Here is a 25,520-nt window from a genome sequence, read left to right on the forward strand (position 1 = left end):
CGTCATAATGCCTGTCTAATCCAGCCTCCAAGTATTGAATGGGGGTATTGGCGTAGCTAATTCGTCCGCTCCGGGCATCACTTGGCGGAATACCTGGAGATTAAAGCGAGACAGCGCGTCAGCGGCTACGTTCTTCCTCCCTTCTATGTGGACACATTCTACGTGGAAATTCCTTAGTAAAGCAGTATGAGTTAGCCTGCGGAGAAATGCCATTATGTGTAAAGACTTGGACCTCCCCCTACAAATGATGTCGCGAATGGCCATGTTGTCCGTGTGAAAAACTATAGTCTGCCCTTGCCATAAGTGGCCCCACGTCATGGCCGCTGCTACTATTGGAATAATTTCGAAGAAAGCTGACGTGGAAGAGAACCCTGGTAAGGCCAGCAACTCCGGGGGCCATGAGCCTGCAAACCAATGCGTCCTGTGTATGGCCGCAAAGCCCGCTGATGCTGCAGCATCGGTGATAACAGTAGGAGAATGCTGGTTGGAACTTCGAATAAACATGGATATTCCGTTCCATGATGTCAAATATTGGTCCCACATAGCCAAATCTGCTCTAGCAGCCTGGTCCAGGACCACTGGAGAATTGGCATCGGGAGCTGTTGGAAGAAGGGCAAGTAATCTGGACACGAAAGCTCTGCCCTGAGGAATGATCCTCATTGCAAAATTTAACATACCCAGAAGGCTCTGGAGTTGCTGTCTATTAGACACCAGGGAGCATGCTAAATTGTGGATGACTGTTCGAATTCGATCCAGCTTATCTTGTGGGAGACTGGATTCCATGCCGACTAAGCGACCCCTAAGAAAGTGATGGAAGTTGCCGGGCCTTCTACCTTCCTCTCGGCCACCGGGATATTGAGACAGTGAAAAACGTGGAGAAGCGTCTCCAGATTCCTGGGCACATTGACTGGGCTTTCTAGTAAAAGGAAATCATCTAAATAGTGTAGGACATTGGGACATGACCATTGATTAACTAAAATCCATTCCAAAGCCGATGCAAAGGAGTCAAACAGCCAAGGGCTGCTTTTGGATCCAAAGGTAAGACGAGTGGCAAAATAATATAGGCCATCCCACTTGATCCCGTGCCACTGCCACAACTCAGGACGTATAGGCAATAATTTGAAAGCATCCGAGATGTCAGCTTTGGATAGCCATGTGCCAGGACCTAGGTTCAATATTTTTTGAATTGCCCTGTCAACTGATGTATACTTCAATGACACTTCTTCTGACGGTATTAATGAATTGAGGCTTGGAACGGCGGATGAATGAGGTGCGGACAAGTCGTAAATCAATCTCAATTTATTCGAAAATTTTCCACAGGCTACCCCTATCGGACTGACTCTCCACTGGTTGAAGGGAGCCCTGGGAAAGGGGCCGATCACAAACCCTTTGCGAAGCTCCTGGCTCAATAATTCTGATACCACCTCACGATTATTTTCAGCCGACTGAAGGTTTCTGCATTCAAAAGTATCATGCGGCAGCCATACTAACCCAGTGTGGAAACCCTGGATGAAACCCTGACATAAAAATTCTACTAAACCCTGGTCTGGATGATCCTGCAAAAAAGACCTGAGAACCTCGGCATTCACCCCGTCTAGTCATGCATTGGCCCCGGATTTTTTCGGGCACTGACTCTTGGGATGTGCCCTGTGGCAAATGCAACAAATATGTAGCAACCTGCACTGGCTAAAACGGCAGGATGAAAAATTGAAATTATTACAGATTTGTGCATTTCCGAGATAATGCACTGGTCTACCCAGCTTGTCGATAGCAGGGCCTGCCTGTGCTTTAGGTGCTGGTCCCTCTTCCACAGATGATGTGCCCGCGACTGCGTTTGGGCACCAGTTTGTGCCATGTGTGGATGACTGACAGATGCCACATAGGGGAGCTCTGAGACCGACGAAGTGCCTGCATAAGAGCTCTGTGTCTAACACTGCCCAATTCGTACCCTGCTGGAATTGCGACAAGGTGGCCGTCGCTTTCGCTGAGAAGGACCTGTGATAATCATAAAATGATGTACCACCGTACTTATACCCCAGGTCCACTAGTTTGTGTAAGTACTGGTGCAACTCAATTCTCCTGTTTGGATTGGCGGCACAGAGAACATCCCTGTACAGACCAAATGCTAAAACGAACTCAGGAATATTTAATTTCCTGCCTAGCCTAGGGTCTCTGGCCTTGACCGTCACTGAGACCTCCCCACAAGCGAACGTCTTATTGTCCAGCACGTCCTGTGAGGCCACCAGGAGGGATGCCAAATTAACATCCTTGCCATCCAAGATGTCCTTCCTGATGACCTCAGGGATGAAGTGTGCTGGGATGAGACTTACGGAGGAACAAGAGGTACCTGGAGAAGGACCCCCTGGAAAGACTGAGACCATGGATGCCCCAGCCTCGACCACTCTTGGAGTTGAAGTGGTGGCCGGACCCGAGATGGCAATGGGAGTAGGGATAGAGGTGGATCCTGAAGGGCCAGCAACTACGGCCGAGATCCCTGGCACAGCAGCTGCCTCTGCGGACGAGGTAGAAGCTGGAATGGCCTGACTGGCCCGGGCTTCCAAAGCCCCCAGTCTACCCTGCATTTCCTGCATGGATGATGACAACTTATCCAGAGCTGAAAGAATCTTATCTAACGATCCTGACTCTTGGTCTGCCCGATCAGCCGGACCCGGGGTTTCCTGAGAGCTTGAGTCTGAATAGCTCGGCTTTTCTAGCGGTTGCCGGAAAGGGGATACCTTGGCGGCGTAACTCTGCAACAATCTTGGGAATAGTCCAAGTCCTGAATGATAGGACGCTCCCTTGATTGGTAGATCTGGCAGGAGATGATCTGGCAGGCGAAGATCTGGCAATCAAAGATCTGGCCGGCGAAGATCTGGCTGGAGTTGCGGGACCTGCTACCCCTTCCATACTTCCCGAAGCCACAGACATCAACTTAAATAATGAAATAGTTCCCCGTCAGAGAAGTGTAATTTAAACTATCCTCCCAAAGACAAGAAGAGACAACATGAGGCGCGTGGATTGAAAACAATCTGCCTCTAGAAGTGAAAATGACAAGACTGGTGAACTAACTAAGCCAGTTTACAAGGCGCGAGGACTGAAGTGGCAATCCACCTCTACTGGCTGAATCCCCCCCCCCCTCCCCTATTTATCAATATCGTGAACCCTGCCCCCCCCCCCCCCCAACATGAGGCATCGAGGACTGACCCGGCAGTCCACCTCTGAACGAGGAAAGCCAGAGTGGCTGAAGTAACCCACGCCCCACTCCCCCTCCCTCCAACCGAAGTATACCAAATTGTACTTGCGACGTGTGATAGATCCGCAACCTGCAGGAAACGATAAATCAAAACTAAAATCAGCTGACTATCTGTAAGTGCAAACATACCCTTGATAATAAAATCCTATATGGTACCTGAACCTGTAGAGATGGTAAGTAGAGTTGACTGAGTTGATGGGGAAGCAGAGGCTGCCTAAACGAAACAAGTATAAATAACGAAATCGTAACCCTGAGATACCGTGTAAAAGACCAGGCAGAACCTTAAGAATGTAAACAATTAAAGTACCTGTAATATAACCCTAAACACAATCAGTGCTTTAGAATTGATGCTGAGAGGCAAGCGTAGATGAGAGCGTGAGTTTCTGAAACAAGCAAACTGTCACGATGCCGGCTGGCAGGAGGTGGATCCTCTGTGCCAGAGAGGGATTGGCGTGGACCGTGCTAGTGGACCGGTTCTAAGTCACTACTGGTATTCACCAGAGCCCGCCGCAAAGCGGGATGGTCTTGCTGCGGCGGTAGTAACCAGGTCGTATCCACTAGCAACGGCTCAACCTCTCTGACTGCTGAAGATAGGCGCGGTACAAGGGAGTAGACAAAAGCAAGGTCGGACGTAGCAGAAGGTCGGGGCAGGCAGCAAGGATCGTAGTCAGGGGCAACGGCAGGAGGTCTGGAACACAGGCTAGGAACACACAAGGGAACGCTTTCACTAGGCACGATGGCAACAAGATCCGGCGAGGGAGTGCAGGGGAAGTGAGGTATACATAGGGAGTGCACAGGTGAACACACTAATTAGAACCACTGCGCCAATCAGCGGCGCAGTGGCCCTTTAAATCGCAGAGACCCGGCGCGCGCGCGCCCTAGGGCGCTGGGCCGCGTGCGCCGGGACAGGACCGACGGAGAGCGAGTCAGGTACGGGAGCCGGGGTGCGCATCGCGAGCGGGCGCCACCCGCATCGCGAATCGCATCCCGGCTGGAGGCGGTATCGCAGCGCACCCGGTCAGTGGATCTGACCGGGGCGCTGCAGTAGCGAGGGTGTAGCGAGCGCTCCGGGGAGGAGCGGGGACCCGGAGCGCTCGGCGTAACAGTACCCCCCCCCTTGGGTCTCCCCCTCTTCTTGGAGCCTGAGAACCTGAGGACCAGACTTTTATCTAGGATATTGTCCTCAGGTTCCCAGGATCTCTCTTCAGGACCACAGCCCTCCCAGTCAACCAAAAAAAAGGTTTTTCCTCTGACCTTTTTGGAGGCCAGTATCTCCTTTACGGGAAAGATGTCCGAAGAACCAGAGACAGGAGTGGGAGAAATAAGTTTAGGAGAGAAACGGTTGATGATGAGTGGTTTAAGAAGAGAGACATGAAAGGCATTAGGAATACGAAGAGAAGGAGGAAGAAGAAGTTTGTAAGAGACAGGATTAATTTGGCACAAGATTTTGAAAGGACCAAGATAGCGTGGTCCCAATTTGTAGCTGGGAACACGGAAGCGGACATATTTAGCGGAGAGCCATACCTTGTCTCCGGGAGAAAAAATGGGGGGAGCTCTTCTTTTCTTATCAGCAAACTTCTTCATGCGTGATGAAGCCTGTAAGAGAGAATTTTGGGTCTCTTTCCATATGGTGGAAAGATCACGAGTTATTTCATCCACAGCGGGCAAACCAGAGGGCAAGGGAGTAGGGAGGGGGGGAAGAGGGTGACGGCCGTACACCACGAAAAATGGGGATTTGGAAGAAGATTCAGAGACTCTGAAGTTGTACGAGAATTCGGCCCATGGAAGAAGATCTGCCCAGTCATCCTGGCGGGAGGAAACAAAATGCCGTAAATAATCACCCAGGACCTGGTTAATTCTTTCTACTTGCCCATTGGATTGAGGATGATAAGCAGAAGAAAAGTTTAATTTAATCTTGAGTTGTTTACAGAGAGCCCTCCAGAATTTAGACACGAATTGGACGCCTCTATCCGAGACGATCTGCGTGGGCAACCCGTGAAGACGAAAAATGTGTACAAAAAATTGTTTTGCCAACTGAGGCGCTGAAGGAAGACCAGGAAGAGGAATAAAATGTGCCATCTTGGAAAATCGATCAACGACCACCCAAACAACAGTGTTGCCACGGGATGGGGGTAAGTCTGTAATAAAGTCCATACCAATCAGAGACCAAGGCTGTTCGGGGACAGGCAGAGGATGAAGGAGACCAGCAGGCTTCTGGCGAGGAGTCTTATCCCGGGCACAGACAGTGCAGGCCCGCACAAAATCAACAACATCCGTCTCCAGAGTCGGCCACCAATAGAAACGAGAGATGAGTTGCAAGGATTTCTTGATGCCCGCATGGCCTGCGAGATGGGAGGAGTGACCCCATTTGAGGATTCCGAGGCGTTGGCGTGGAGAGACGAAGGTCTTCCCTGGAGGAGTTTGCCTGATGGAGGCTGGAGAAGTGGAGATCAGGCAGTCAGGAGGAATGATGTGTTGCGGAGAGAGCTCTACTTCCGAGACATCCGAGGAACGAGAGAGAGCATCGGCCCTAATGTTCTTATCGGCAGGGCGAAAGTGAATTTCAAAATTAAACCGGGCAAAGAACAGAGACCACCTGGCCTGGCGAGGGTTCAGCCGTTGGGCAGACTGGAGATAGGAGAGATTCTTGTGATCGGTGTAAATAATAACTGGAAATTTTGATCCCTCCAGCAGATGCCTCCATTCCTCAAGTGCTAATTTAATGGCCAGTAGCTCTCGATCCCCGATGTAGTAGTTCCTCTCCGCCGGAGAGAAGGTCCTAGAAAAAAAAACACAAGTAACAGCATGCCCGGAAGAATTTTTTTGTAGAAGAACCGCTCCAGCTCCCACAGAGGAGGCATCAACCTCCAATAGGAAGGGTTTAGATGGGTCAGGTCTGGAGAGCACGGGAGCAGAAGAAAAGGCAGACTTGAGCCGTTTAAAGGCGTCTTCCGCTTGAGGAGGCCATGACTTAGGATTGGCATTCTTCTTGGTTAAAGCCACGATAGGAGCCACAATGGTGGAAAAATGTGGAATAAATTGTCTGTAATAATTGGCGAACCCCAAAAAACGTTGGATAGCACGGAGTCCGGAGGGGCGTGGCCAATCTAAGACGGCAGAGAGTTTGTCTGGGTCCATTTGTAGTCCCTGGCCAGAGACCAAGTATCCTAAGAAAGGAAGAGATTGACATTCAAACAGACATTTCTCCATTTTGGCATAAAGTTGATTGTCTCGAAGTCTCTGAAGAACCATGCGGACATGCTGGCGGTGTTCTTCTAGGTTGGCAGAAAAAATCAGAATATCGTCCAGATACACAACAACACAGGAATATAAGAGATCAAGAAAAATTTCATTAACAAAGTCTTGGAAGACGGCAGGGGCATTGCACAGGCCAAAGGGCATGACCAGATACTCAAAGTGTCCATCTCTAGTGTTAAATGCCGTTTTCCATTCATCCCCCTCCCTGATGCGGATGAGATTATAAGCACCTCTTAAGTCCAGTTTGGTAAAGATGTGGGCACCTTGGAGGCGATCAAAGAGTTCAGAGATAAGAGGTAGAGGGTAGCGGTTCTTTACCGTGATTTTATTAAGTCCGCGGTAGTCAATGCAAGGACGTAGGGAGCCATCTTTTTTGGACACAAAGAAAAATCCAGCTCCGGCAGGAGAGGAGGATTTGCGGATAAACCCCTTTTTTAAATTTTCCTGGATGTACTCAGACATAGCAAGAGTCTCTGGGGCGGACAGAGGATAAATTCTGCCCCGGGGTGGAGTAGTGCCCGGGAGGAGGTCAATAGGACAGTCATAAGGCCTGTGAGGAGGTAGAGTCTCAGCTTGTTTTTTGCAAAATACGTCAGCATAGTCCATATAGGCCTTAGGGAGACCGGTTACAGGGGGAACCACAGGGTCACGGCAGGGAGTAATGGGAACCGGTTTAAGGCAGTCCTTGAAACAAGAGGTACCCCAGCTCTTGATCTCCCCTGTGGACCAATCCAGGGTTGGGGAATGGCGTTGAAGCCACGGTAGTCCAAGGAGAATTTCAGAAGTGCAATTGGGGAGGACCAAAAACTAAATTTTTTCATGATGAGGTCCGATGCACATAAGGAGGGGCTCCGTGCGGTAACGTATGGTACAGTCCAATCTTTCATTGTTAACGCAATTGATGTAGAGGGGTCTGGCGAGACTGGTCACCGGGATGTTGAACCTGTTGGTGAGAGAGACCAAAATAAAATTTCCTGCAGATCCGGAATCCAAGAAGGCCATAGTAGAGAAGGAGAAGGTAGAGGCAGATATCCGCACAGGCACAGTAAGACGTGGAGAAGCAGAGTTGACATCAAGGACTGTCTCACTTTTGTGCGGAGTCTGCGTACGTCTTTCCAGGCGGGGAGGACGGATAGGACAATCCTTCAGGAAGTGTTCGGTACCGGCACAGTACAGGCAAAGATTCTCCATGCGGCGTCGTGTCCTCTCTTGAGGTGTCAAGCGAGACCGGTCAACTTGCATAGCCTCCACGGCGGGAGGCACAGGAACGGATTGCAGAGGACCAGAGGAGAGAGGAGCCGGGGAGAAAAAACGCCTAGAGCGAACAAAGTCCATATCCTGGCGGAGCTCCTGACGCCTTTCGGAAAAACGCATGTCAATGCGAGTGGCTAGATGAATGAGATCATGCAGGTTAGCAGGAATTTCTCGTGCGGCCAGAACATCTTTAATGTTGCTGGATAGGCCTTTTTTAAAGGTCGCGCAGAGGGCCTCATTATTCCAGGATAGTTCAGAAGCAAGAGTACGGAATTGTACGGCATACTCGCCAACGGAAGAATTACCCTGGACCAGGTTCAGCAGGGCAGTCTCAGCAGAAGAGGCTCGGGCAGGTTCCTCAAAGACACTTCGAATTTCCGAGAAGAAGGAGTGTACAGAGGCAGTGACGGGGTCATTGCGGTCCCAGAGCGGTGTGGCCCATGACAGAGCTTTCCCAGAGAGCAGGCTGACTACGAAAGCCACCTTAGACCTTTCAGTAGGAAACTGGTCCGACATCATCTCCAAGTGCAGGGAACATTGTGAAAGAAAGCCACGGCAAAACTTAGAGTCCCCATCAAATTTATCCGGCAAGGATAGTCGTAGGCTGGAAGCGGCCACTCGCTGCGGAGGAGGTGCAGGAGCTGGCGGAGGAGATGATTGCTGAAGCTGTGGTAGTAGCTGCTGTAGCATCACGGTCAGTTGAGACAGCTGGTGGCCTTGTTGCGCTATCTGTTGCGACTGCTGGGCGACCACCGTGGTGAGGTCGGCGACAACTGGCAGAGGAACTTCAGCGGGATCCATGGCCGGATCTACTGTCACGATGCCGGCTGGCAGGAGGTGGGTCCTCTGTGCCAGAGAGGGATTGGCGTGGACCGTGCTAGTGGACCGGTTCTAAGTCACTACTGGTATTCACCAGAGCCCGCCGCAAAGCGGGATGGTCTTGCTGCGGCGGTAGTAACCAGGTCGTATCCACTAGCAACGGCTCAACCTCTCTGACTGCTGAAGATAGGCGCGGTACAAGGGAGTAGATAAAAGCAAGGTCGGACGTAGCAGAAGGTCGGGGCAGGCAGCAAGGATCGTAGTCAGGGGCAACGGCAGGAGGTCTGGAACACAGGCTAGGAACACACAAGGGAACGCTTTCACTAGGCACGATGGCAACAAGATCCGGCGAGGGAGTGCAGGGGAAGTGAGGTATACATAGGGAGTGCACAGGTGAACACACTAATTAGAACCACTGCGCCAATCAGCGGCGCAGTGGCCCTTTAAATCGCAGAGACCCGGCTCGCGCGCGCCCTAGGGAGCGGGGCCGCGCACGCCGGGACAGGACCGACGGAGAGCGAGTCAGGTACGGGAGCCGGGGTGCGCATCGCGAGCGGGACCCGGAGCGCTCGGCGTAACACAAACACAAGGAATCACTCTGGATAACATATTCATAAGACTAATTGACCAGAATATCCACATGGTATGACAACTCGGTGAGGTGCTAAATTAGAAGCAATTCCCATGTTACCAGATGTTAAGTATGAAGTATGGGAAACGTAGCAGAAAGTCAAGACTGGTGTACGGAATAAAGAACAACCTGAACAAGAGATCTGTCAGCCAAAAAAAAAACGCAATCTGGCTCGGATGTAGTGCTGATAGTGCTAAAATGATAACTGACCGCGCCTGCGATATGTGCATAATGCCACGTGTACACAGGGAACCCCCGTGTAACTGTTCGTATTTACGGAGACTATGTGTTGCATAGGACTGCAGGTCCCATGATTGTATTAACTGAATACCGTTCCATAGTTAGTTCTGTCGTATTTACCAGATGTGTGATCTGTCCTCAGTGAGTTAACGCTATGTTGTCTCTGGTGTTGCCCAGGACTGCGAAGCTACATGGGCTACATGAATCCCCTGTATGGCCGGCGCTCTCCTTCTTCGTCATCACGTCGTCGTGTACGTGCGTCGGCGTGCGTAACGACGTGATGGCGGCGCCGGAGAGCGAGGATACTCGGCCGGCAGCAGAGACGTTCCGGAGCGACGGGGACACGGCGACAGCGATGGAGCGACATCCAGGGCAGCGGTGACGGGTCCGGAGCGGCGGGGACACGTGAGTATTACCTCCTATGCAGTGGTCTTCAATCTGCGGACCTCCAGATGTTGCAAAACTACAACTCCCAGCATGCCCGGACAGCCAACGGCTGTCCGGGCATGCTGGGAGTTGTAGTTTTGCAACATCTGGAGGTCCGCAGGTTGAAGACCACTATTGGGTTCAAAATCTTTAATTTTTTAGATTTTGCACCTAAAAATAGGGTGCGTCTTATGCGCCGGTGCGTCCTATAGCGCGAAAAATAGGGTAATTTAATCCAAATCTATTAGTCTCTTAGCAACCGCAAATTGTTTTGTCTCTGTGTAATGCCGGCCTATATAGAGACAGAGAGTAAAGAGAATATTGGAAAAACAACTGCTCTGCTGGATCAACACCTGATTCTACCAGAATAAAAAAAAAAATAAGAACAGATATAATGGTATTAGTTATGGTATGGAGTTACGGATTCTTTAAGTGTGTGATATACATTGGCATACCGAAGCGGTGGCGTTTATTCCAGCTCAAACATCAAGGCAACGTTTCGGCTGCATGCAAGCAGCCTTTCTCAAGCCAGAGAAAGAGAGGCTCCTTACATGCAGCCGAAACGTTGCCTTGATGTTTGCGCTGGAATAAACGCCACCGCTTTTTCACGATTTTTTGGAGTGCTACAGTCTTCTATTCTTCTACGTTTATTTTTGGAGATTCAAAAGAACCCCCTACCATTTTGAGTCCCGCACAATAAAATTGGAAAATGTCCTGAACATAGTCATTCAGTATAAGGGGGAGTGAAGGGGCTTAAAAAATAAACAAAAACAACAACAACAAAAACAACAAAAAACTTTATATACGTTATGTTGAGATTTTTTCTTCTTATTGAAATATGAACTTTGCAATGGAGTTTCCTTTGTCATCTTCCTCTTCAAAGCATAATACATTGCTCCCCTGTCGTGTCTCTGCAGTAAGAACACATACACTTTATTACATACATTTCCCAGTAGTTACTTACGAGGATCTTTCTTCATATTCACAGACAGCTGATTCCTCAGGATGAGATAGGAAACATGAGGTATACAAAGTTTATACCAGATCACTGCAGGCAGCTGTTATATCCTGTCTGACAGGCTGGTGATTATGAATGTATATTCCATGTACTGGGGATGTGTGTTACTATTACATGTACTGGGTATGTGTGTTACTATTACATGTACAGGGTATGTGTGTTACTATTACATGTACTGGCTATGTGTGTTACTATTACATGTACTGGGTATGTGTGTTACTATTACATGTACAGGGTATGTGTGTTACTATTACATGTACTGGGTATGTGTGTTACTATTACATGTACAGGGTATGTGTGTTACTATTACATGTACTGGGTATGTGTGTTACTATTACATGTACTGGGTATGTGTGTTACTATTACATGTACTGGCTATGTGTGTTACTATTACATGTACAGGGTATGTGTGTTACTATTACATGTACAGGGTATGTGTGTTACTATTACATGTACTGGGTATGTGTGTTACTATTACATGTACTGGGTATGTGTGTTACTATTACATGTACAGGGTATGTGTGTTACTATTACATGTACTGGGTATGTGTGTTACTATTACATGTACTGGGTATGTGTGTTACTATTACATGTACTGGCTATGTGTGTTACTATTACATGTACAGGGTATGTGTGTTACTATTACATGTACAGGGTATGTGTGTTACTATTACATGTACTGGGTATGTGTGTTACTATTACATGTACAGGGTATGTGTGTTACTATTACATGTACTGGGTATGTGTGTTACTATTACATGTACTGGGTATGTGTGTTACTATTACATGTACAGGGTATGTGTGTTACTATTACATGTACTGGGTATGTGTGTTACTATTACATGTACATGGTATGTGTGTTACCATTACATGTACTGGCTATGTGTGTTACTATTACATGTACTGGGTATGTGTGTTACTATTACATGTACTGGGTATGTGTGTTACTATTACATGTACTGGCTATGTGTGTTACTATTACATGTACTGGGTATGTGTGTTACTATTACATGTACTGGCTATGTGTGTTACTATTACATGTACTGGGTATGTGTGTTACTATTACATGTACTGGGTATGTGTGTTACTATTACATGTACTGGCTATGTGTGTTACTATTACATGTACTGGGTATGTGTGTTACTATTACATGTACTGGCTATGTGTGTTACTATTACATGTACAGGGTATGTGTGTTACTATTACATGTACTGGCTATGTGTGTTACTATTACATGTACAGGGTATGTGTGTTACTATTACATGTAATGGCTATGTGTGTTACTATTACATGTACTGGGTATGTGTGTTACTATTACATGTACTGGGTATGTGTGTTACTATTACATGTACTGGGTATGTGTGTTACTATTACATGTACTGGCTATGTGTGTTACTATTACATGTACAGGGTATGTGTGTTACTATTACATGTACAGGGTATGTGTGTTACTATTACATGTACTGGGTATGTGTGTTACTATTACATGTACAGGGTATGTGTGTTACTATTACATGTACAGGGTATGTGTGTTACTATTACATGTACAGGGTATGTGTGTTACTATTACATGTACTAGGAATGTGTGTTACTATTACATGTACTGGGTATGTGTGTTACTATTACATGTACAGGGTATGTGTGTTACTATTACATGTACTGGGTATGTGTGTTACTATTACATGTACTGGGTATGTGTGTTACTATTACATGTACTGGCTATGTGTGTTACTATTACATGTACAGGGTATGTGTGTTACTATTACATGTACAGGGTATGTGTGTTACTATTACATGTACTGGGTATGTGTGTTACTATTACATGTACAGGGTATGTGTGTTACTATTACATGTACTGGGTATGTGTGTTACTATTACATGTACTGGGTATGTGTGTTACTATTACATGTACAGGGTATGTGTGTTACTATTACATGTACTGGGTATGTGTGTTACTATTACATGTACATGGTATGTGTGTTACCATTACATGTACTGGCTATGTGTGTTACTATTACATGTACTGGGGATGTGTGTTACTATTACATGTACAGGGTAAGTGTGTTACTATTACATGTAATGGCTATGTGTGTTACTATTACATGTACAGGGTATGTGTGTTACTATTACATGTACTGGGTATGTGTGTTACTATTACATGTACAGGGTATGTGTGTTACTATTACATGTACTGGGTATGTGTGTTACTATTACATGTACTGGGTATGTGTGTTACTATTACATGTACAGGGTATGTGTGTTACTATTACATGTACTGGGTATGTGTGTTACTATTACATGTACATGGTATGTGTGTTACCATTACATGTACTGGCTATGTGTGTTACTATTACATGTACTGGGGATGTGTGTTACTATTACATGTACAGGGTAAGTGTGTTACTATTACATGTAATGGCTATGTGTGTTACTATTACATGTACAGGGTATGTGTGTTACTATTACATGTACTGGGTATGTGTGTTACTATTACATGTACTGGGTATGTGTGTTACTATTACATGTACAGGGTATGTGTGTTACTATTACATGTACTGGGTATGTGTGTTACTATTACATGTACATGGTATGTGTGTTACCATTACATGTACTGGGTATGTGTGTTACTATTACATGTACTGGGTATGTGTGTTACTATTACATGTACTGGGTATGTGTGTTACTATTACATGTACTGGCTATGTGTGTTACTATTACATGTACTGGGGATGTGTGTTACTATTACATGTACAGGGTAAGTGTGTTACTATTACATGTAATGGCTATGTGTGTTACTATTACATGTACTGGCTATGTGTGTTACTATTACATGTACAGGGTATGTGTGTTACTATTACATGTACTGGCTATGTGTGTTACTATTACATGTACTGGGTATGTGTGTTACTATTACATGTACTGGCTATGTGTGTTACTATTACATGTACTGGGTATGTGTGTTACTATTACATGTACTGGCTATGTGTGTTACTATTACATGTACTGGGTATGTGTGTTACTATTACATGTACTGGCTATGTGTGTTACTATTACATGTACAGGGTATGTGTGTTACTATTACATGTACTGGCTATGTGTGTTACTATTACATGTACTTGCTATGTGTGTTACTATTACATGTACTGGCTATGTGTGTTACTATTACATGTACTGGCTATGTGTGTTACTATTACATGTACTGGGTATGTGTGTTACTATTACATGTACTGGCTATGTGTGTTACTATTACATGTACTGGGTATGTGTGTTACTATTACATGTACTGGCTATGTGTGTTACTATTACATGTACAGGGTATGTGTGTTACTATTACATGTACTGGCTATGTGTGTTACTATTACATGTACAGGGTATGTGTGTTACTATTACATGTAATGGCTATGTGTGTTACTATTACATGTACTGGGTATGTGTGTTACTATTACATGTACAGGGTATGTGTGTTACTATTACATGTACTAGGTATGTGTGTTACTATTACATGTACTGGGTATGTGTGTTACTATTACATGTACAGGGTATGTGTGTTACTATTACATGTACTGGGTATGTGTTTTACTATTACATGTACTGGGTATGTGTGTTACTATTACATGTACTGGATATGTGTGTTACTATTACATGTACTGGGTATGTGTGTTACTATTACATGTACTGGCTATGTGTGTTACTATAACATGTACTGGGTATGTGTGTTACTATTACATGTACTGGGTATGTGTGTTACTATTACATGTACTAGGTATGTGTGTTACTATTACATGTACTGGGTATGTGTTTTACTATTACATGTACTGGGTATGTGTTTTACTATTACATGTACTGGGTATGTGTGTGTTACTATTACATGTACATGGTATGTGTGTTACTATTGCATGTACATGGTATGTGTGTTACTATTACATGTACTGGGTATGTGTGTTACTATTACATGTACTGGGTATGTGTGTTACTATTACATGTACTGGGTATGTGTGTTACTATTACATGTACAGGGTATGTGTGTTACTATTACATGTACAGGGTATGTGTGTTACTATTACATGTACATGGTATGTGTGTTACCATTACATGTACTGGGTATGTGTGTTACCATTACATGTACTGGGTATGTGTGTTACTATTACATGTACTGGCTATGTGTGTTACTATTACATGTACAGGGTATGTGTGTTACTATTACATGTACTGGCTATGTGTGTTACTATTACATGTACTGGGTATGTGTGTTACTATTACATGTACTGGGTATGTGTGTTACTATTACATGTACATGGTATGTGTGTTACCATTACATGTACTGGCTATGTGTGTTACTATTACATGTACTGGGGATGTGTGTTACTATTACATGTACAGGGTAAGTGTGTTACTATTACATGTACAGGGTATGTGTGTTACTATTACATGTACAGGGTATGTGTGTTACTATTACATGTACTGGGTATGTGTGTTACTATTACATGTACTGGGTATGTGTGTTACTATTACATGTACAGGGTATGTGTGTTACTATTACATGTACTGGGTATGTGTGTTACTATTACATGTACATGGTATGTGTGTTACCATTACATGTACTGGGTATGTGTGTTACTATTACATGTACTGGGTATGTGTGTTACTATTACATGTACTGGGTATGTGTGTTACTATTACATGTACTGGGTATGTGTGTTACTATTACATGTACAGGGTAAGTGTGTTACTATTACATGTAATGGCTATGTGTGTTACTATTACATGTACTGGCTATGTGTGTTACTATTACATGTACAGGGTATGTGTGTTACTATTACATGTACTGGCTATGTGTGTTACTATTACATGTACTGGGTATGTGTGTTACTATTACATGTACTGGCTATGTGTGTTACTATTACATGTACTGGGTATGTGTGTTACTATTACATGTACTGGCTATGTGTGTTACTATTACATGTACTGGGTATGTGTGTTACTATTACATGTACTGGCTATGTGTGTTACTATTACATGTACAGGGTATGTGTGTTACTATTACATGTACTGGCTATGTGTGTTACTATTACATGTACTTGCTATGTGTGTTACTATTACATGTACTGGCTATGTGTGTTACTATTACATGTACTGGGTATGTGTGTTACTATTACATGTACTGGGTATGTGTGTTACTATTACATGTACTGGCTATGTGTGTTACTATTACATGTACTGGGTATGTGTGTTACTATTACATGTACTGGCTATGTGTGTTACTATTACATGTACAGGGTATGTGTGTTACTATTACATGTACTGGCTATGTGTGTTACTATTACATGTACAGGGTATGTGTGTTACTATTACATGTAATGGCTATGTGTGTTACTATTACATGTACTGGGTATGTGTGTTACTATTACATGTACAGGGTATGTGTGTTACTATTACATGTACTAGGTATGTGTGTTACTATTACATGTACTGGGTATGTGTGTTACTATTACATGTACAGGGTATGTGTGTTACTATTACAAGTACTGGGTATGTGTGTTACTATTACATGTACTGGGTATGTGTGTTACTATTACATGTACTGGATATGTGTGTTACTATTACATGTACTGGGTATGTGTGTTACTATTACATGTACTGGCTATGTGTGTTACTATTACATGTACTGGGTATGTGTGTTACTATTACATGTACTGGGTATGTGTGTTACTATTACATGTACTAGGTATGTGTGTTACTATTACATGTACTGGGTATGTGTTTTACTATTACATGTACTGGGTATGTGTTTTACTATTACATGTACTGGGTATGTGTGTGTTACTATTACATGTACATGGTATGTGTGTTACTATTGCATGTACATGGTATGTGTGTTACTATTACATGTACTGGGTATGTGTGTTACTATTACATGTACTGGGTATGTGTGTTACTATTACATGTACTGGGTATGTGTGTTACTATTACATGTACAGGGTATGTGTGTTACTATTACATGTACAGGGTATGTGTGTTACTATTACATGTACATGGTATGTGTGTTACCATTACATGTACTGGGTATGTGTGTTACCATTACATGTACTGGGTATGTGTGTTACTATTACATGTACTGGCTATGTGTGTTACTATTACATGTACAGGGTATGTGTGTTACTATTACATGTACTGGCTATGTGTGTTACTATTACATGTACTGGGTATGTGTGTTACTATTACATGTACTGGCTATGTGTGTTACTATTACATGTACTGGGTATGTGTGTTACTATTACATGTACTGGCTATGTGTGTTACTATTACATGTACAGGGTATGTGTGTTACTATTACATGTACTGGCTATGTGTGTTACTATTACATGTACAGGGTATGTGTGTTACTATTACATGTAATGGCTATGTGTGTTACTATTACATGTACTGGGTATGTGTGTTACTATTACATGTACAGGGTATGTGTGTTACTATTACATGTACTAGGTATGTGTGTTACTATTACATGTACTGGGTATGTGTGTTACTATTACATGTACAGGGTATGTGTGTTACTATTACATGTACTGGGTATGTGTGTTACTATTACATGTACTGGGTATGTGTGTTACTATTACATGTACAGGGTATGTGTGTTACTATTACATGTAATGGCTATGTGTGTTACTAATACATGTACTGGGTATGTGTGTTACTATTACATGTACAGGGTATGTGTGTTACTATTACATGTACTAGGTATGTGTGTTACTATTACATGTACTGGGTATGTGTGTTACTATTACATGTACAGGGTATGTGTGTTACTATTACATGTACTGGGTATGTGTGTTACTATTACATGTACTGGGTATGTGTGTTACTATTACATGTACTGGATATGTGTGTTACTATTACATGTACTGGGTATGTGTGTTACTATTACATGTACTGGCTATGTGTGTTACTATTACATGTACTGGGTATGTGTGTTACTATTACATGTACTGGGTATGTGTGTTACTATTACATGTACTAGGTATGTGTGTTACTATTACATGTACTGGGTATGTGTTTTACTATTACATGTACTGGGTATGTGTTTTACTATTACATGTACTGGGTATGTGTGTGTTACTATTACATGTACATGGTATGTGTGTTACTATTGCATGTACATGGTATGTGTGTTACTATTACATGTACTGGGTATGTGTGTTACTATTACATGTACTGGGTATGTGTGTTACTATTACATGTACTGGGTATGTGTGTTACTATTACATGTACAGGGTATGTGTGTTACTATTACATGGACAGGGTATGTGTGTTACTATTACATGTACATGGTATGTGTGTTACCATTACATGTACTGGGTATGTGTGTTACCATTACATGTACTGGGTATGTGTGTTACTATTACATGTACTGGCTATGTGTGTTACTATTACATGTACAGGGTATGTGTGTTACTATTACATGTAATGGCTATGTGTGTTACTATTACATGTACTCGGTATGTGTGTTACTATTACATGTACTGGCTATGTGTGTTACTATTAAATGTACTGGGTATGTGTGTTACTATTACATGTACTGGCTATGTGTGTTACTATTACATGTACTGGGTATGTGTGTTACTATTACATGTACTGGCTATGTGTGTTACTATTACATGTACAGGGTATGTGTGTTACTATTACATGTACTGGCTATGTGTGTTACTATTACATGTACTGGGTATGTGTGTTACTATTACATGTACTGGCTATGTGTGTTACTATTACATGTACTGGGTATGTGTGTTACTATTACATGTACTGGCTATGTGTGTTACTATTACATGTACAGGGTATGTGTGTTACTATTACATGTACTGGCTATGTGTGTTACTATTACATGTACTGGGTATGTGTGTTACTATTACATGTACTGGGTATGTGTGTTACTATTACATGTACATGGTATGTGTGTTACTATTACATGTACTGGGTATGTGTGTTACTATTACATGTACTGGGTATGTGTGTTACTATTACATGTACTAGGTATGTGTGTTACTATTACATGTACTGGGTATGTGTTTTACTATTACATGTACTGGGTATGTGTTTTACTATTACATGTACTGGGTATGTGTGTGTTACTATTACATGTACATGGTATGTGTGTTACTATTGCATGTACATGGTATGTGTGTTACTATTACATGTACTGGGTATGTGTGTTACTATTACATGTACTGGGTATGTGTGTTACTATTACATGTACTGGCTATGTGTGTTACTATTACATGTACTGGGGATGTGTGTAACTATTACATGTACTGGGGATGTGTGTTACTATTACATGTACTAGGTATGTGTGTTACTATTACATGTACTGGGGATGTGTGTTACTATTACATGTACATGGTATGTGTGTTACTATTACATGTACAGGGTATGTGTGTTACTATTACATGTACATGGTATGTGTGTTACTATTACATGTACAGGGTATGTGTGTTACTATTACATGTACTGGGTATGTGTGTTACTATTACATGTACTGGGTATGTGTGTTACTATTACATGTACTGGCTATGTGTGTTACTATTACATGTACTGGCTATGTGTGTTACTATTACATGTACTGGCTATGTGTGTTACTATTACATGTACAGGGTATGTGTGTTACTATTACATGTACTGGGTATGTGTGTTACTATTACATGTACTGGCTATGTGTGCTACTATTACATGTACTGGCTATGTGTGCTACTATTACATGTACTGGATATGTGTGTTACTATTACATGTACTTGCTATGTGTGTTACTATTACATGTACTGGCTATGTGTGTTACTATTACATGTACAGGGTATGTGTGTTACTATTACATGTACTGGGTATGTGTGTTACTATTACATGTACAGGGTATGTGTGTTACTATTACATGTACTGGCTATGTGTGTTACTATTACATGTACATGGTATGTGTGTTACTATTACATGTACTAGGTATGTGTGTTACTATTACTTGTACTGGCTATGTGTGTTACTATTACATGTACAGGGTATATGTGTTACTATTACATGTACAGGGTATGTGTGTTACTATTACATGTACTGGCTATGTGTGTTACTATTACATGTACAGGGTATGTGTGTTACTATTACATGTACTGGCTATGTGTGTTACTATTACATGTACTAGGTATGTGTGTTACTATTACATGTACTGGCTATGTGTGTTACTATTACATGTACTGGGTATGTGTGTTGCTATTACATGTACTGGGTATGTGTGTTGCTATTACATGTACAGGGTATGTGTGGTACTATTACATGTACAGGGTATGTGTGTTTCTATTACATGTACATGGTATGTGTGTTACTATTACATGTACTAGGTATGTGTGTTACTATTACATGTACTGGCTATGTGTGTTACTATTACATGTACTGGGTATGTGTGTTGCTATTACATGTACAGGGTATGTGTGTTACTATTACATGTACAGGGTATGTGTGTTACTATTACATGTACTGGGTATGTGTGTTACTATTACATGTACTAGGTATGTGTGTTACTATTACATGTACTGGCTATGTGTGTTACTATTACATGTACAGGGTATATGTGTTACTATTACATGTACAGGGTATATGTGTTACTATTACATGTACTGGCTATGTGTGTTACTATTACATGTACAGGGTATGTGTGTTACTATTACATGTACTGGCTATGTGTGTTACTATTACATGTACTAGGTATGTGTGTTACTATTACATGTACTGGCTATGTGTGTTACTATTACATGTACTGGGTATGTGTGTTACTATTACATGTACTGGGTATGTGTGTTACTATTACATGTACATGGTATGTGTGTTACTATTACATGTACTGGGTATGTGTGTTACTATTACATGTACTGGGTATGTGTGTTACTATTACATGTACTGGGTATGTGTGTTACTATTACATGTACTGGCTATGTGTGTTACTATTACATGTACTGGCTATGTGTGTTACTATTACATGTACTGGCTATGTGTGTTACTATTACATGTACAGGGTATGTGTGTTACTATTACATGTACAGGGTATGTGTGTTGCTATTACATGTACTGGCTATGTGTGTTACTATTACATGTACTGGGTATGTGTGTTACTATTACATGTACTGGGTATGTGTGTTACTATTACATGTACTGGGTATGTGTGTTACTATTACATGTACAGGGTATGTGTGTTACTATTACATGTACTGGGTATGTGTGTTACTATTACATGTACATGGTATGTGTGTTACTATTACATGTACTGGGTATGTGTGTTACTATTACATGTACTAGGTATGTGTGTTACTATTACATGTACTGGGTATGTGTGTTACTATTACATGTACAGGGTATGTGTGTTGCTATTACATGTACTGGGTATGTGTGTTACTATTACATGTACTGGCTATGTGTGTTACTATTACATGTACTGGCTATGTGTGTTGCTATTACATGTACAGGGTATGTGTGTTACTATTACATGTACATGGTATGTGTGTTACTATTACATGTACTGGCTATGTGTGTTACTATTACATGTACTGGCTATGTGTGTTGCTATTACATGTACAGGGTATGTGTGTTACTATTACATGTACAGGGTATGTGTGTTACTATTACATGTACTGGGTATGTGTGTTACTATTACATGTACTGGGTATGTGTGTTACTATTACATGTACTGGGTATGTGTGTTGCTATTACATGTACATGGTATGTGTGTTACTATTACATGTACTGGGTATGTGTGTTGCTATTACATGTACTGGGTATGTGTGTTACTATTACATGTACAGGGTGTGTGTGTTACTATTACATGTACTGGGTATGTGTGTTACTATTACATGTACTGGGTATGTGTGTTACTATTACATGTACTGGCTATGTGTGTTGCTATTACATGTACTGGGTATGTGTGTTGCTATTACATGTACTGGGTATGTGTGTTGCTATTACATGTACTGGGTATGTGTGTTACTATTACATGTACTGGGTATGTGTGTTACTATTACATGTACATGGTATGTGTGTTGCTATTACATGTACATGGTATGTGTGTTACTATTACATGTACTGGGTATGTGTGTTACTATTACATGTACTGGGTATGTGTGTTGCTATTACATGTACTGGGTATGTGTGTTGCTATTACATGTACTGGGTATGTGTGTTACTATTACATGTACTGGGTATGTGTGTTGCTATTACATGTACTGGGTATGTGTGTTACTATTACATGTACAGGGTATGTGTGTTGCTATTACATGTACTGGGTATGTGTGTTACTATTACATGTACTGGGTATGTGTGTTACTATTACATGTACAGGGTATGTGTGTTGCTATTACATGTACTGGCTATGTGTGTTACTATTACATGTACAGGGTATGTGTGTTACTATTACATGTACTGGCTATGTGTGTTGCTATTACATGTACTGGCTATGTGTGTTACTATTACATGTACTGGGTATGTGTGTTGCTATTACATGTACTGGGTATGTGTGTTGCTATTACATGTACAGGGTATGTGTGTTGCTATTACATGTACAGGGTATGTGTGTTACTATTACATGTACTGGGTATGTGTGTTACTATTACATGTACTGGGTATGTGTGTTACTATTACATGTACAGGGTATGTGTGTTGCTATTACATGTACTGGGTATGTGACTGCACTGAATATGGACATTAATCTTATTCATCTGGTAGAGGTTCTTACCTGCTGGAGGTTCCAGATTTTCTTAATAAAAAATTCAGCCATTTTGCTGCTCAGATGTTTGTGCCAAAGGAGTCTTCACATTCTTCTTGTCAATTATATACCATTTACCTTGATAGAAATGGACAAAGCCATATTTAATATTAGTTTTCAACACTGGGGATAATACAATCCCTGACTCTTGATGTTACTTTTGTTTTCGTTCAGTGTCCCTGCGCACACAGCTTCACGGCTGCAGAAAATTAAAAGTTCTTATATCTAGTGATGCCCGATACTAGTATTGGTATCAGTGCCAATACTAGACATTTGTACGAGTACTTGTACTCGTGCAAATGTCCTGATGCCTATTACGATACTTTAATACAGTGGTACATCCCCACATGAGCCAGTGTGATCATATGATGTTATTGCATTTACCCAGGGATCCTGTCTCGTGACTCCAAGGCTGCAGGCATGAAGACACAGAAGCTTCATCTTCATCTCCATAACCAAGAAATGTATATTATTAAAGTATTATTGTTATTATTTTCTTAAAGGTGTACTCCGGCCTCAAGACATCTTATCCTCTATCCAAAGGATAGGGGATAAGATGTCTGACCACGGGGGTCCCGCCGCTGGGGACCCCCGCAATCTAGCATTCAGCACCCACCTGTAAGCACTGCAGGAAGCGCTGGAGGCTCTGTGTTATGCCTCCCGACCACAGGGATGGAGTATCGTGATGTCACGACTCCGCCCCTTCAATGCAAGTCTATGGGATTGGGTGTGACGGCTGTCACACCCCCACCCATAGACTTGCATCGAGGGGGCGGGGCGTGACGTCACGGTACTCCTTCCCCGTGTTCGGGAGGCATAACACAGAGCCTCCAGCGCTTCCTGCAGTACTTACAGGTGGGTGCTGAATGCTAGATTGCGGGGGACCCCCGTGATCAGACATCTTATCCCATATCCTTTGGATAGTACAGCTTGTCCCAATACTAAAGCGTATAACAAATATGTACCGTGTTCTTGTAGGACGGTCCTTTTTATTGAAGACTTTGATGCTTTGTGATCCACAACAACTTCATATCTTTTGCTTTTATCCTTTAATGTAATCTCACTATAAGCTGTGTAGGTGTCATCACTGTTGACCTCTACTGTAAGTGAGTGTGCACAGTCCTCATACATTTTTGTCTTTGTCTTTTCTCTCCTCCATGTGATTTCTATATCTTTTGGGGTGAAATGTGAAACTTCTGCTCTTATTTTAGCTTTATTTAGAAGTGTCACATTCACAGCCTTGATCCCTGCAAATAAAAATAAAAAGGTGTGTAACTTATTTGACATAAAACATCAGTATCATATGTTAGGTGGAGATTGCTATAGATCAGACCTTTCATTATTTGGGCTGCACACATGGGATATTCGAAAAGTGACAGTTCAATGATAATAGTAATAACTTTGTAGAATTCATTATTTCCTTTCTTCATGTCTTGATGACCCTCTGGATTTAAAGGGGTACCCTGGCTCTAAGACATCTTATTCCCTATCCAAAGGATTTTTGCATAGTGGGGGCGGAGTCGTGACATCACGATACTCCGGCCCCGTTGTCAGCAGTTTGTGAGCTGGCAGCGCGGCATGCAGCTCAAAAAGGTGGGTGCCAAATGCAAGATTGCGGTGGTCCCCAGCGGCGGGACCCCCACGGTCAGACATCATATGCCCTATCCTTGGATAGGGGATAAGATGTCTTAGGGCTGGAGTACCCCTTTAACTGCTACTTGATCCCCTAACATCAATATACTTCAGCAGGGAAGGGTCCAGTATCACAAACAAAGTTATATGTTAGTAGGCACTAGTTACTATGAACCAGACTGGGCTGTCATAGTTACTCACTGATTCCTGCACTGTAACAGGTAAGCTGCAGAACAGAGCATTTAAAGAAGCACTCTGGGTTTGTTGTGTTATTTTTTCCCCATCTCATACCATGCATACCTTCCCTCCAGCTCTATCTGTATACTGCTGCTATCTCTATGGGATCAGTATATATAGCAGTTATATACCTTTCCTTCAGCTCTATCTGTGTACTGCTGCTATCTCTATGGGATCAGTATATATAACAGTTATATACCTTCCCTCCAGCTCTATCTGTGTACTGTTGCTATCTCTATGGGATCAGTATATATAACAGTTATACGCATCTCCAGCTCTATCTGTATACTGCTGCTGCTATCTCTATGGGATCAGTATATATAGTAGTTATATACCTTCCCTCCAGCTCTATCTGTGTACTGCTGCTATCTCTATGGGATCAGTATATATAGTAGTTATAAACCTTCCCTCCAGATCTATCTGTATACTGCTGCTATCTCTATTGGATCAGGATATATAGTAGTTATACACCTTCCCTCCAGCTCTATGTGTATACTGCTGCTATCTCTATGGGATCAGTATGTATAGTAGTTATACACCTCTCCTCCAGCTCTATCTGTATACTGCTGTTATCTCTATGGGATCAGAATATATAGTAGTTATTTACCTTCCCTCCAGCTCTATCTGTATACTGATGCTATCTCTATGGGATCAGGATATGTAGTAGTTATACACCTCCCCTCCAAGCTGTATCTGTATACTGCTGCTGCTATCTCTATGGAAACCGCATATGTATGAAGGTTGTTACAACCTGGATTTATGGGAGGGGCCGGCTAACAAATTCTGAGTCGCATAGGTCAGGGGCATGTTTGGACGTTACACTGTCAGGTGTTTCCTGGTATTGGCGGGAGTTTTCCTCATGGAAGCAGCTCAGAGACGGACCTCTGGGGGAACAGGAGGAGCAGCAGTGTGTGCAGAGGGTTTGCATGCCAATGTTGTCAGGTGTGGCATCAGCATGGCGGTTTGAAGT

The 25,520-nt window shown here is 42.7% G+C and overlaps 2 protein-coding genes across 2 annotated transcripts in view; one reads left to right on the plus strand and one right to left on the minus strand.

Moving 5' to 3' along the window:
- LOC130283845 (uncharacterized) overlaps positions 1 to 23,210 on the plus strand; it is a 60,052-nt gene extending 36,842 nt beyond the window's left edge. The window contains exon 6 of the mRNA XM_056533441.1: positions 23,070 to 23,210. The gene's annotated coding sequence lies outside the window, so the exon portion shown is untranslated. The remainder of the gene's footprint in view (positions 1 to 23,069) is intronic.
- Positions 10,001 to 25,520, minus strand: part of LOC130283841 (uncharacterized) — a 113,176-nt gene continuing 97,656 nt past the window's right edge. The window contains exons 12-14 of the mRNA XM_056533414.1: positions 23,647 to 23,928; positions 22,652 to 22,759; positions 10,001 to 10,792 (exon numbers count right to left, since the gene is read on the minus strand). Of these exons, the coding sequence (XP_056389389.1) occupies positions 22,686 to 22,759; positions 23,647 to 23,928 (356 nt within the window). The 3' untranslated portion in view covers positions 10,001 to 10,792; positions 22,652 to 22,685. The remainder of the gene's footprint in view (positions 10,793 to 22,651; positions 22,760 to 23,646; positions 23,929 to 25,520) is intronic.

This window comes from Hyla sarda, chromosome 8, assembly GCF_029499605.1.
Source record: "Hyla sarda isolate aHylSar1 chromosome 8, aHylSar1.hap1, whole genome shotgun sequence".
Taxonomy (NCBI): domain Eukaryota; kingdom Metazoa; phylum Chordata; class Amphibia; order Anura; family Hylidae; genus Hyla; species Hyla sarda.